This window comes from Coturnix japonica, chromosome 2, assembly GCF_001577835.2.
Source record: "Coturnix japonica isolate 7356 chromosome 2, Coturnix japonica 2.1, whole genome shotgun sequence".
Lineage (NCBI taxonomy): Eukaryota > Metazoa > Chordata > Aves > Galliformes > Phasianidae > Coturnix > Coturnix japonica.
Window position 1 is genome coordinate 4,623,109 of NC_029517.1, and position 13,802 is coordinate 4,636,910.

The 13,802-nt window shown below is 49.3% G+C and overlaps 1 protein-coding gene across 3 annotated transcripts; it reads left to right on the forward strand.

Annotated features, from left to right (window-relative positions):
- Positions 1–307: 307 nt before the first annotated feature.
- On the forward strand, positions 308–13,750 carry CSRNP1 (cysteine and serine rich nuclear protein 1). 3 transcript variants are annotated; one of them, XM_015852900.2, is made up of 5 exons: positions 308–445; positions 5,448–5,643; positions 7,818–8,077; positions 8,742–9,038; positions 10,014–13,750. In XM_015852900.2, exons 2-5 carry the CDS (start codon positions 5,472–5,474, stop codon positions 10,995–10,997), a joined length of 1,713 nt encoding a protein of 570 aa, XP_015708386.1. In that variant the 5' UTR covers positions 308–445; positions 5,448–5,471; the 3' UTR covers positions 10,998–13,750. The 3 variants fall into 3 exon arrangements, with proteins under 3 accessions (XP_015708386.1, XP_032298842.1, XP_015708384.1); XM_032442951.1 differs by lacking the exon at positions 308–445 and adding an exon at positions 575–723; XM_015852898.2 differs by lacking the exon at positions 308–445 and having other exon boundaries at positions 1,420–5,643.
- Positions 13,751–13,802: the final 52 nt, after the last annotated feature.

Below are 13,802 nucleotides of genomic sequence, written 5' to 3' on the forward strand. Positions count from 1 at the left end.
TTTTGGGGTCCCGGCATAGCTGCGTGTCCCCAAACTTTAACGGGATCTGAACTCTGATGCAACTCAAACCCTTTCTGGGTTCCCATCGCGGTTGTGTCTCCCATCCCCTCATGTTTCTGTGTTGCCCCCCCCGACTCCATCGTCGCCCGCCGCCCCCCAGGTCCCTCTCGGGCAGCGCCCCCGGCGGGCGGGGCGGGGAGGCGGCGGCGTCGGAGGCGACGGCGGCCCTGAGTCAGCGCCCCGCCCGGGGGGGCAGGAAGCCGGGCGGGCCCGGGATCGCGCCGGCCCCGCTCCTGTCACCGCCTGCGTCAGAGCCCGGAGTTTTCCACTGACGAAAAAGGGCAGCGCGGTGCGGCGCGGCGCAGCCCCGGCAGCGGCAGAGCGGGAGGCGCCGCCGCCACTGCAGCCGGAGCCGCCGCGCCGAGAGCCGCAGCCGCAGCAGCGGGTAGAGCCCGGAGCGGGGAGAGGGGGAAGGGGAGGCTGGAGGGGGGGGTTTGCATCGCCAACGGTCCGGCTCGTGGCTCGCCGCCGTCGGGTCTGTACCGCTCGCGTCCGTCCGTCGGGGCTGCGGATCGCCGTCCGCCGTCGGGTGAGCGGGCTGCGGCTCGGCGTTCCGAACCGCGGGGGTCGGGGCTGTCCGTGTCCCGGAGGACGGAGCCGGGCGGACGCGACGCGGAGGCGCCGTCTGGACCGGGGCTGTCGTGCCCGCGGCGCCCGGTGGCGGTAGGACTCGGAGAGGGGAGAACGTACAGCTCGGGGCTCGGGCGAGACGGGAATGGGGGGCTTGGGGAGGGAGGTGGTGGGGGTCTCCGCGGTGAGTCCCCCCCGGTTTTCCAGCCGGACAGCGATGGATTCGCACCCCGTCGCCTCTCGCTGAGGCTGCGGCTGCAGTTTTGCGATGTTGAAAGAAAAGCGGGGGGAGAACAGGAGGAGGTGTGTGTGAGGGGGGAGGTAGGGGGGGAGGAAAGCTGGCCGGCTCGCTTTGCCCCGGAGCTCCCAGCCGGGGATGTATTCCCGTCGCTACAGCAACACCTACCGGCGCTCCGACGGACGCGCCGACGGACGGAGCTGGTCGCCCGCAGCGCTCAGCGCACAGCGGCGGCTTTGGCACCGCTCGTGGGGAAAGGGAGAAAGGAACAAGCGGAGGAGCCGAAGGGAACCGGAGGAGTCGAAGGGAAACCCTCCACACATAGAGCTGCTCCAGTTTTCCCGGAGCGTTCATCACCTCCGCCGTATCACTTTGGGATGAGGCTGAGCCTCGTCCCAGAGCCAATTATTATCATTATTATTTGTTAATTAATTTTTCTTCCTCCCCCCTTTTATTATTATAATTATCATTATTTTTTCCACGAAGCTTCACGTTTTAATCATTCTTCATTTTTCTTTCTCTTTTTTTTCTTTTTCCCTTTTGTTCTATTCCACGGAGCTTCACCTTTTCCTCTTTTTAATTATTATTATTATTTTAATCATTTTTTCTTTCCCCCCTCTGCTCTTCTTAATTCACGCAGCTCCACATCTCAATTCATTATTGCTTTTATTTTTTTATCACTACCGTTTTTTATGCCTTTCTCGCTCACGGAGGACACCCGGAGCTTCGCATTCCTGCCTTGAATAATTCAGCGCAGGAGCGGAGCGGAGCCGGGGGGCAGCGCTCAGCACAGCGTGTACCTGCAGGAGGGCACACACGGAAAACCTGCCCTGAATTATTCATTGGGCGTAATCAAATGGAGGATTTTCCTAGACAAAAGCACGCCTGGCTCCGTTCATATTTATTACGGTGCAGAGTACATCCGAAAGCGTGTTGCGGTCGGGCTGTGTCAGATAACCTTTTTAATGCCTTTCTTAATGTTTCTTATTTACCTTTTGGGCTGTCAGTGAGGCGGAAGGGCTTGATGGCAAAGCTATGAAGCTGTTTCTTGATGGGCTTCCCCAAATATTGGCTCACGTGTGTGCCCTGCTTCCCATGGGTGGCGTTGGCAGGAGGACCGCTGAGGGCACGGCGAGTGCCTGAGGGCTATTTATAACCAGGGGAAGGCTGTGAAACCCTAAACCCTACCGTGGGAGAGGGTGAAAATCAGCTGGGCTGAACCCTACGGGCTCCCCATCACACCTCGGTAAAGATGGCAGGAGTTAAAATGGTTAAGTGGACGGCTGTGATTGAGGACTGATGGTGACTGAGGGCTGATGGCTCCGCGCTGATGTCTTTTTGTGATGATGTTGAGGTCGGGAGGTGCGAATAACACCTGGAAAAGGGAGAAAAACCTCTGCCTGTGTTCAGCATGCAGACCGTAGTGTTGGGTTTAAAAGCAGTACTGGGCCCTGTTGAAGGCTCAGCCCCTTTGCCCTGGGGTTGCAGGATGCTCCCAAGGCAGGAAAATCCATACGTCGCACTGCTTGTTTTCTTGCTTTGCAGAAGGAACTTTGCTTTCAGTTCACGTGCAGATTTGGGATCCTTCCACCTTTTTGGGATCCTCTCCAGCTGGAAAATCAAATTGCAAACGCCGCCGTTCTCCTGCATTCCCTCAGGAGCTGCTTCCAGGAGAGATTCCCTTTACGTGCCTCATGCTTTGCTCCTTGCAAACACCCCAACACTTCCTCCCCGTGCCTCTGTGCAGCCCCCTTTACAACCAAGCCCTGTAGGATTTTGGGTGCCCTCCTCTTCTGTCTGGGCTTCGCTTTCTGAAATCCAAATGACTCGAAATATTTACTGTTGATACGTTGTCCAAGTGGAGGATAGTTAAAACATTAATTCTTTGCATTCCTGCGTATTAAGGCTTTGCTCTGCAACTCGCCCAGTGCCAGAAATGGGACTTAGCGGATTCATTCCCCTTTTTACCCCCCCTCCAGCTCCCCACCCCCACACCCCCTAAAAAAAAAAAATAGCTTGGGAAAAGAAAAAAAGAAGGAAAAGAAAAGAAGGGAGACAGAGAGGAAAAGAAAGGAATGCACATCTGGGCTAAATATTTGTTAGAAAGTATTCCCAGGATAGTGGGAGTTCTGGTGCCAGAGAGGAATTCCTGCGGGTTTGATCCATTGCATTATGTACTTGTTCCAAAAGCTGTTTTCAGTAAAATAGATGAGTAAGAAGTCTTAGCCAAGAACAGAATGTCTTTTTTGGCAACTAAAAGGAAGATAGGATTATTTTATTTCAGGTTATGTAAAAAAAGAGAGAGAGAGAAAGAGGGGGGGGGGGGGAGGGAGTAAAGGTGGTAAAATCCTCCTGCGCTCTGAGCTGCTTGCAGAGATTTCCACTGCCGAGCGCTGATATTTTCTGTTTTTCACGCTGCTGTGCACATTTTTGTGACTTCTGTGGCAGGCACAGATGCGGATGGGAGTCTCAGGCTTGCGGCATCGCCGCAGCTCAGCCATCCCAGCCGTGGTTTCAACAGCGCTGCTCTCACGGCTTGGGTTCTGCTGCTGGAGCAAGCAAGGAGGGGAGGGCATTGATGGTGCCTGGAGGAGGGCACTGGTTGTGCTCTGTGCATGGCACTGACTTTTTGCCCTGATGGCTGAACCCCATGAGGGTGGTGTTTATAGGGGGCTGATGGATGTAGAGGTATCTTGTCAAAATAGATGTAAAAAATAGGACTGTCTAAAACACGGCTCCGTTTGCTGAGTGCTGGGACAGTGGCACCATCCTGCTCGCTTCCCCAGGAATTATAGAAACTGGGGAAACCCCTTCATTAGAAGATGCTGGTTTGGTGTTTTTTGGCTGTAGGTAGATGAAGTCCTGGTGCTGCCTAGGCTGGTGGCAGCTGGTCCTTGCCCAGCTCATCCCTGCAGTCAGGATTTGGGGTGGAGAGGTGAGCGTTTGTGCTTGGAAGGCTGGGTGGATGGATGGAACGTGGAAAGAGGTGGTGAACTGATACAGGGATGGGGTGAGCTTGGCCAAAAAGCCATGTCACTGCCTGAGGGTTTCTCTGTGATGCCCACTGGTGTCCCTGCAGGGTGGGATGAAGCCAGAGTGACAGCAGTGCCCGCTCGACTCTCATCTTATGGATCTTCTGCATTGTCCTTTCATTGGCTGGAAGGCAACATCCTTCAGTAGGGATAGAGGAGACGACCTTGCAGCAGCAAGTGGGTGCATCCCAGAGCCACCTGTGTTTGTTTATGTGGAGTTTTTTGGCCATTCTATGTGGACAAGGAGGTGCTTCGTTTTGGACTTGTTCATTTTGGAAGTTTTTTCGTGCATTTCTGGGCACTTAGAAGTGACTATCAGCAGAAGGGGAGGTGGAAAAAGAATTGAAAACCGTGAGATTAGAGAGTTTGCAACATTGTGTCTGCCAACACTTTGCAAGAGAAAAGGGAGGAGAGGGCTCAGCACTGGTGCTGGATTGGACGTGCTGCCACATCCACCTTCTCCACATCAGCTTTGGGTCAAGGCCCCAACAACACAACCTCTGGCACATGCAGCCCCATGCAATGATTAACTTCTTCCAAGCCTGGAACTGCTCTGTCCATCCATCTTTAACCTTTCAGGGGACTTCTGGCTCCTGGAAGCTGTTGGTGAAAATGATTGATAAGCAGTGGGGCTTTGCAGGCACCCACCATTACAAGCACTATTGTGATATTGAGCATCCCAAAGTGGGGAGGTTCTGAAGCCTGTGCAGTTTCTGTGCTGTCTGCTCAGGGCTGTTAGGAGGAGGTTGGTTTGAAAGATTTAAATTCACTTCCAGACATGCAAAAGAGGGTGAGAAAGTGATACGGTTACGGTTACGAGGAGTAGGTTGTGCTGGTGGGAGGGTTTCACAAGAGGGCATGAGGGCACTGCTTCCATTAGCATTAGGTTTGCTCTACCGCCATGCTGCTCCAGGGACACTGGGTTGTGAATGCTGGAGATGGGCAGTCGGAGAGCGTGAAGGAAATTTAGGAATCTAGGCAAGCACAGAGCTCCTTTGTTTTTAATTAGCTACGTTGTTTTTAATTGCTACTATGCTTGATACATAACCCAGCCTAAACAAGAATAGCTTATTGAATGGGGGACTGACTATGAAAGGCACCGTGAGGAGAAGGGCTGTTCTTCGCAGTTGATATATTTGTATTTCAGTGCTTCATTTAATAAGTCTGTTTCCCCAGGGGGCTGTAGCAAGTAAATCATGCCAGCAGATTGTTCTCTGCAAACCGGCTTATTTTTGTAATTAGCAAGACACTCGAGCTGTAACTGCACAGAAAGCGATCAGGGGGAAGGAGTTAACATAAAAGAATTAGTAAGCAAAATGTAGTAATTATTGTTGGATAACGTTTGCGTTGATTGAATGGGTTCCTGGGCAGTTGTGTTCTACCTCTAAAGGAGGAGAGGAATTGCGGCTGCGTGCAGGGGAGGCAGAGAGGTGTGGTGGTGGGGTGAGCCTTTGGGGAGTCACACCTGTGTGGTTGCACTGAGCTTGTGTAGACTGTAAGTGGGCTGGTTTCCCTCTCTGATGACGCTTTCCTCCCTTCTTTTGCAGGTATATGAACAATACGGTGTCACCATGAGCGGGGTGTTGAAAAGGAAGTATGAAGAGCTGGGGGATGACAGCACCTACTGCTCCTCCTCCTCCTGCTCCCCTCTGTCCTCCTCGGCATCCTCAGGCTGGGACTCAGATGAGGACAGCTCCCGTGGAGACAGCAAGCCCAGCTCTGCCATAGCACCTGGCTTTACCCGTGAGTCTCCTATTGCCTAGTCCTGTTTGCCCTGTCCTTATAACCCCCCTAAAATGTCTTCATGAGAGTCTCCCTCAGCTTCTCCTTCCACCGTTTTGCCATTTGCTTGCAACTTTTTTTCCCAAGTTTCTGGGCCTATGAGACACCCGTGGGGCCAGAGGATGCTGCTATCAGAGCATCCTTCACCCCTCAGCACATTCTCAGCTATTCCATAGGCAACTATGGAACACACAGCGTGTAATGCTGGTTTTGAAAAATGATTAACCAGCAGCCTAATTACCATTTCAGAACCCATTTCCTATGGAAGGTGGGGACTTTGCCAAAGAACACAACACGTTTGACATTGCCTCTGCTGTCAGTACAGATAAATGCTGTTTTGTTTTCCCAGCATCATTGGTTTTGAGGGCTTTTAGGAAAACATGCAGAAGACAAGGTCATAAAATCCCTTATCTGCTGTGCAAAGGGAAAAGAAAGACAATAGGAGACCATCTTTGAGGAGGAGAAATGGTCCAACCCAGTAAATTACACTGAACACCCACTGTATATAGCAGTTAAGCTCCACTTAGCAGACATACACAAACACGCAGTGGTCTGAAAAGGCTTTAGAAGTCTTGTAATAATAAAGAGTCTCATTCTTGCTTGTCTTCCCAGGTTTGGTGACAAAACAATGAACTTTTTGTATTCTCTGGCTCCATTGAAAAAGGGTCAGGAATGGAAAAGCAATTGGAGGAAGGGGGGTAGGGGGGTGGGAAGGAGGGAGAAGCAAATGCCAAAGTGCAGCAGCTCGGTCGATAGATGCTGGCGGTGGTTAAGTTGCCTCTTGATAAAGAGCTGATGGTTTAGAAGATTGAATCAAGGTTATTATGAAAAAGCAATGCACAATGCAGAGATAGCATCAAAGTGACGGCGCAGCCTGGTTTGAAACCCTCAGCAAGTGAGCAGAAGCTGCTGACACAGCTGGGTGAATGCTTTCCTCCCCCCCTTTTTTTTTTCTTCCCATCTGAAACTGAAATGCAATGTTTTGGCAAGCAAAACCTGTGAAATGTAGGTGCAGCCTGCTGTTCAGTTTGCACTTTCTCAGCTCTGCTATCCAAGCAGCACAGCTCAGTCTTGTGCCGGGGATTTACCCAGCCCTTCCTGGCTGCTTGTTCCCATATTCCCACTACTTCATTAGCAGAGAGTGATACCAAAACAATCAGACACTGAATGTGTGTGTTGCTGCCTTTCCTTCCTGGCATGCAAGCAGTGCAAGGGACATTTAGATGGGATATAAGGAAGGCTTTCTATAGTAAGGGTCATGAGGCACTGGCACCGGTTGCTCACAGAGGTGGTGGATGTCCCATTCCTGGAGGTACCCAAGGTCAGGTTGGAGGAGGCTCTGAGCACCTGATGGAGCTGTGGGTGTCCCTGTTCATTGCAGGGGGGTTGGACCAGATGGTCTTTAAATGTCCCTTCCAGCTCAGGCAGCTCTACGATTCTGTGAAATTGTTCTGACCAATTATTCCCCATCCCCACTTGCTCCATCTGCATGCACAGAACCAGATATGTCTGGAGGAGCTCTACTCAAAGTGCTGTGTATTTCAGCAGCGTAAGATAAACCAGAATCATGCATTGCCATGTTTACCCCAGAATCACCTGCATCAAGATTAACATCTTTGCAGCTGCTCTCAAATGAGTATTACAAGAATAAACTGTAGCTTCACGGTTCCTCCCAGTGGATGGTAAAAGGAAATACCAGGAGGAGCAGCCTGTTTTCAGGCTGTTTTCTGCCCTACCCCAAAAGCTGGAGCTGAAGCATCAGTGTGTCAGTGTTTTGGGACCCTGGGGACAGCAGTGAGGGGAGCAGGACAGGTGTGCAGGGTGGTTGACTGCTTGTTCGTTCTGCTCTGCTGCATGTGAAGAATAAGCAAATGTATTTCCTGGCAGAAGTTGTGGTGAGGAGGAGAAGCAGTGGGCGTTTATTAGGGTGAATCTGAGTGGTGACTCCAATCAGGACTTGGTTTAGTTTTTCCCCTGTATCCACTTTCCACCTTTAGATCCCATAGCGCAAGATGCTGTGACCTTATGTATTATGTCACCATTGCGAGTCTGGTTCATAGTATTTAGCAAAGTGTTTTACCTCCACCTTCAAGATGGCATTGCTGACTGTCTACTCTTTTCTCCCCCATTTTTAGCCACGTCCATCCTGAAGAAATCCAAACGGCTAAAGAAGAACAATGTGGAGTTTGACCGGGTCACTGTGTTCTACTTCCCACGCTGCCAGGGCTTCACGAGCGTGCCGAGCCGTGGGGGCTGCACGCTGGGGATGGTGAGCAAACACAGCTCATCCCGACAGTTCACATTAGCAGAGTTTTCCAAGGAGCAAGAAAACGTTCGTCGGGAGAAACTGGAAGAGAAATTGAAAGAGGAGAAGTTGGAAGCTTTGAAATGGAAAGTAAGTGGCTGGATTGGGGGTGTCTTTTCTTATGAAGGTCTTTTCTTTGTGTTGGTCTTTCCAAGTCCTTGGGGCATTGATTCAGAACCTTCTGTGGGTCTCTGAGAAACATTGGTCAGTTCTCTGCCTTGAAAGAAGTGATGCTCAGCTCCCCTAGCAGGTGTTCACCAGGTGTTAATGTGGGACCTGAGTGAGATGCTGTGCACCCCATGGTCTATGGGCTCTCAGGGTTCTTTCTGGAGGCTCTGAGACAGATATTGGTTATGGAGGTGGCCACCACTGGGGCAAGTCAGGAATTGTCTGGACAGTGCTCTCAGAAGTATGGTCTGATGTTTGGGTGGTCCTCTGTGGAGCCAGGAGTTGGACTTGATGATCCTTATGGGTCCCTTCCAACTTGGATTATTCTATGATTCATTTATTGGAACAGGCTGCCCAGGGAGGTGGTGGAGTCACCATCCCTGAAGTTGTTCAGGAAACATGGAGATATGGCACTGAGGGACGTGGTTGGTGGGCATGGTGGGGATGAGTTGGGGTTGGACTAGATGACCTTAGTGGTCTTTTCCAATCTGTATGATTCTGTGATTTGTCCTGACTTGAGGTGTTGACGGTCACAGCTTGGTGTCCCTGACAGCTTTGTAACACCTTGCCTATCTTTTGCCCTCAGCTCACCATGAATGGCACAAAGGAATCAGAGGAAGCCAACCAGCTCACTATTGAAGACATCTCCGACGATGACATCGACATCAGCAACGTGGACCTGGAGGATGGCTTCTTCCTCCAGCCCTACCCAGCCAAGAAGAGGCGTGCGCTGCTCAAAGCTGTTGGGGTGAAGAAGATTGACAAGGAGGAGAAGCGGGAGCTGCACAGCATCCGCCTGTCCCGGGAGGACTGTGGCTGTGACTGTCAGGAGGTCTGCGATCCCGAGACCTGCAGCTGCAGCTTGGCAGGCATTAAGTGCCAGGTACTGCCCTGTCTCATGCATCTCCTCAAGGTGAAGTGGGAAAAGCTCTTGGAGATGCTGCTGGAAAGCATCCTCCTCCCAAATCGCTCATCCCATGGGGACGTGCAGGTGCACCCACAGGGTGAATGGCAGAAGGAGACGGACTGTGTGGGATGTCTTGGCAAAGAGAAGCTCTTTGCTCCTCCCACAAGGCTCCAATTTCTCCTCCTCCCTTGGTTTTATTTTTATTCTCCCTCTTGGTGTGTATCCCAACTCCCAGCACACGTGGGAGCATCAGTGTCAGCTCTCCAGGCCCACCTGCATATCACAGGGTAACCTCTGTAGCTGCACTTAGTTACCTTTATTCACTTCTTTTTTTACTTTATGTTTTCTGAGGTGGCTGCCCTGCTGTGTTTGGGGGGAGCATTCACTACTGAGGGAGCTGCTCACTTGCTCTGTGCTGTGGTTGCAGGCTGGGTGGTGTAGGGGGTGTGTGTGTGTGTGCAGTTGGATGTTCACAAGCAGATGGATGTGCTCAGGAGGACTCATGCTCCATGTGCATGTCACAGCCCCCCTCTAGTGGCTGCTCACAGCTGGGACGTAAAAGTGCCGCAGATACCAGTGGAGCAGTTTGTCCTTTATCCCGCAGAGAGGCAGAAGCTTGTGATATAGATCAGATATTAAATATCATGGTGCAATACACAAAAATTCACATTTGCCTACTTTTGGCGTATTACATTTTGCTTTTTTTGTGGTTGTTTTTTTTTTTTTTTTTTTTAACCCTTTGACTTTATTCAGTTGTACTGAAATTCACCTTTTTTAAGACAACTCTTCCAAAAAGCAGGTTGTGAGGGGTTTTTTGGTAACTTGTATTTTTTGGCTTGCTTTTAAACCCCTCACCCAATGCTGCAAGGTGATGTGTGAGCTTCTGGGGGTGAATTGAGGTGGTTTGGGCTTCGGGTGAGGGTCCTTACCCCTGTGTCCTTTTCCCCCTAGATGGACCACACTTCCTTCCCCTGTGGCTGTACCAAGGACGGCTGCGGCAACACGGAAGGCAGGATTGAGTTCAACCAGGCCCGGGTGCAGACCCACTTCATCCACACCATCATGAAGCTGGAACTGGAGAAGCAGCACCAGAGCAGTGAAGGGGTGGCAGAGGTTGAACCTCCCTTCCGGGAGCGGTTGCCTCAGCTGGGCTGCGCAGCGGCAAAGGGGCCCTTGGAGGAACGCACGGCACCGCTGGCCCCCACCTTCCAGTTCAGCCCTGAGTTGGAAGCCCTGGGGGAGAACAGCTGTAGCAGTGACATGACGGACTCCTCTATCTCCTCCCACCCCAGCGAGGACCTGGAGGAACCCTACGAGAGCCTCCCCTCTGACAAGTCCCAGTCGGACGTTGATGATGATGGCTTGGCACGCATCCTCCACTTCAACGATTCAGATGCCGAGGAGGAGGGAGACCACTGCCAGGACAACCTGAGCTGTTTCCACCCCGCCGACTTCTTTATTGAGGACCATGGCTGTGAGGCCAAGCCTGGCCCTGGGGCCTCATCCCACCTCTCTGAGTGCCTGGACGAGAATGCCAACCAGGACAGTGGTGGGCTGCTGGAGGAGGCCATGCACTCGCGCTGTGATGGGGTGTCATGCTGCGCCCCAGCCCTGGCTGAGTCGTGTTCCAAGAGCTATGCCGACCTCAGCCTTTCCTCTGACTCCTTGGATTTCTTCCAGTCTTTCTCAGACTATAACTTGGGACCCCTTTACAACTCCTTGAAGGAGTACGAGAACCTTGATAACTTCTCAGCGTTACAGTTTCAGTTGCCTAATTTCCCCGGTTTCCCGCAAGCTGGAGATCAGGGCTCCTGTTTCTTGGAGTCTCTCATTGGTTTATCTGAATCCGTCCCTGAAACCCCAGCCCCTTTCACAGACAATCAGCTTTTGGAGGATGCCATCAAGTCATCGCTGATGGAAACGGTGAAGGTGTGAAGCGCCCGTCAGGCTGGGGAATGCGAAGGACTGGCAGCGTTGTGGTGCTGAAACCAAAGCCGAACAACAGTGGGACGGGCAGACTTTCACTTGTGCTATGTGAAAAGGGTAAAGGAAAAGAATTAATAATAATCAGACTTTCTGAGCAGACAAACTATTTTTGGTCTTTATAGAATGTGGACGTTTTGACATACTGCAGCTACAATCAGTTCTCTTGCTGTTTGTGCAAAGATTTCTAAACTTTCATGATGGGGTTGGGAGGGGGGTGAGGGGAGGGAGGGATGAAGACTTTCAGATATGACTTTCCTTGTGTTTTGTATGCAAAGACCTGTTGAGAAATGCTCCTTGAGAATGTTGCCAGTCGTACACAACAGCCCCTTCTAGAACCGTTTCGGTGTCGCGGGAACTTTTTAAGACAACTTTTGAAGCTGTATTTATTGTGAAAACTTGTGATATGCGTAAGAGCCAGACCAGCGCGCTCTTGAGTTTAAATCGGAAAAGGTTTACAGAAGAGATCCGTACACTATATACATAATCATCCTTCATCTATTTATTGCAAATTCCAGAATTTAACTAGCCACTGAAGCTTGAACTAGCATGAAACCTTATTTAAATTGGTAATACCTCAGATGTATTATGTGCACAATCATATTTTTTTTGCATAATATATCTGTATTTATTTATTTTCTACCTGTAGTACGTGAATAGCACTGTGGTTTGTCAATGACCTGGAAGGGCAGTAAGGTCTCCAGCAGCACACATCCTAAAGATGACCTCATTGTCTGAGTCTGGGAGGTGCTGGCTGTTTGGTCTTCACCTCACATTGCTACAAGAGCTGATGCAAGGTGGGTGGGAGGGATGAGGGAGGTGTTCCTACATCATCCTCTGATAGTGAACCATCCTTTGTAGACGTGATAGCACGTAGTCTGATACCCATGATAGGGAGCAAAACAAGCAGAACCATCCTCTGTTCAAGAAACAGGAGCTAGCTCTATTTAACAAAAACCACCAAAATCTTTCCGTAAATTATTTTCTAATTTATTGAATTTCCTAAGGATTTGGCCATGAGATCTTTTGTGATCACTTATGGTGCCTGAATATGCAGAGGAACTGCCAGTGAGGGAGAAAGCCAGGGTAACCTTTGCATCCCATGGGGCTTTGGAGAACAAAGTGAAGGGCAGCAGCACCCTTAGGACTCCCAGATATCGAGGGTATGGCAGCTCCAGAAACTTGTGGGCCAGACTGTTTATACTCTTTTTTTTTTTTTCTTTTTAACAGATAAATTGGATAAATCAAGGAAAGGAGATGAATATGAAGGTTGTTGCATTATTTATTGAGTACGTTTGCAGAGGGGAGGGAAAAAAAAGAGAAATGGTTGTGCTTAGGAGGGAGGATAGAAGCCTACTTAGCTTCTTGTTGTTTGAATCAGCCTGAGAACATGACACTATTTGGCCATGCCATGTAACTGGACCCAAATCTGCATGCCAGTGATACGCTAAGTGCCTACGCCAGCAGCATGAGCGTCTGGTTATCTCGCTGAAAACCCACAGCTGTACATTGAACCCCCCCTCACCCAATTGGGGGGAATCATCCTAAAATGTGGGTGTGGGGACCTTTCCCTTAGCTGAACCCTTGATGTCCCTACCAGCAGGGATGGGGCTGTTTGGGACCTGCCACTTGATAGACAAGTAGTCTTGCCACGGCACCACGGCACCCTGCCAGCAATTCAGAAAGCTTTTGGCGTATGAGTAGTGTGAAGGCTGGTTGTTTTTGTTTTGTTTTGTTTTTAAATTATTGTTATTAATTATTATTATTATTATTATTTAATTGTACGTCTTCTCTGGTATTGAGCCGGTCAACCTTGAAGCAGAGCCAACCCGCCATGTCCTCCCACGAGGCATCACCCTGGGGCCATCCCCATGGGCAGGAGGGCGACTGTAGGAATACTACTGGCAGATGGAGGATTTCCTGGATATCTTTCTATCTTTCTGTCTTTCTATCTGTTATTTTTTGTTGTCGCCGTTGTTTCTTTTGACTGAAAATCCCCTTTGATTACCTTCTGGTGGTAGTTTGCTATCCTTCAGACTGCATCAAAAATACTGACTTTTGGAAGTCTGGTACCGTTCTGTATTTATTGGCACTAATATATTATATAACATTCCTCGGTTTCTCTGCATATATATGTATATATTTATATATATAAAATATACGCATATATTTTATATATATATATACACAACACGTTTTGTAATGAATGACGGGGATTGACTCCTGCCTTTGTGGATTTTTTTTTTCTATAATTTATTCATTTTATTTGTGTTGGTGCCAAAAAAGACTTTTTTTTTCCCTCTCTTTTTTTCTTTTCAAGGCACTGAATTGTAAATATATAATTTTGTTTTGTTTTTTTTTCCTTCTCATTATCTATGTAAAAAGTTGCCTGTTCAAAACAGTTTTAAAACTGGCTATTTATTGACACGATCTGTAATTATCTAATGTATTGATTGAAACGCTTTGGTTTCAACATAGCTTTATTTTAGCTTTCTTTGTGTATATATTGTGATTATGTTGCTTGAGGGTACAAGTTAAAACAAACAAAAAAAAATGCTTTATTTTTACCTTATCCATTTGCATTTGTTTAAAAAAAAAGAAAAGGAAAAAAAAAGCATATTTGTCTACAGCTGCTGTTCTCTCATTTCATCAAAGCAATATGAAGAAATTTCCATTACACTTTCAATAAAATCATTTTGTTTGAATGTGGCAGCGTCTTGGCCCTTCTTGTGCCTTCAGCATGGCTGGTTTTTACCT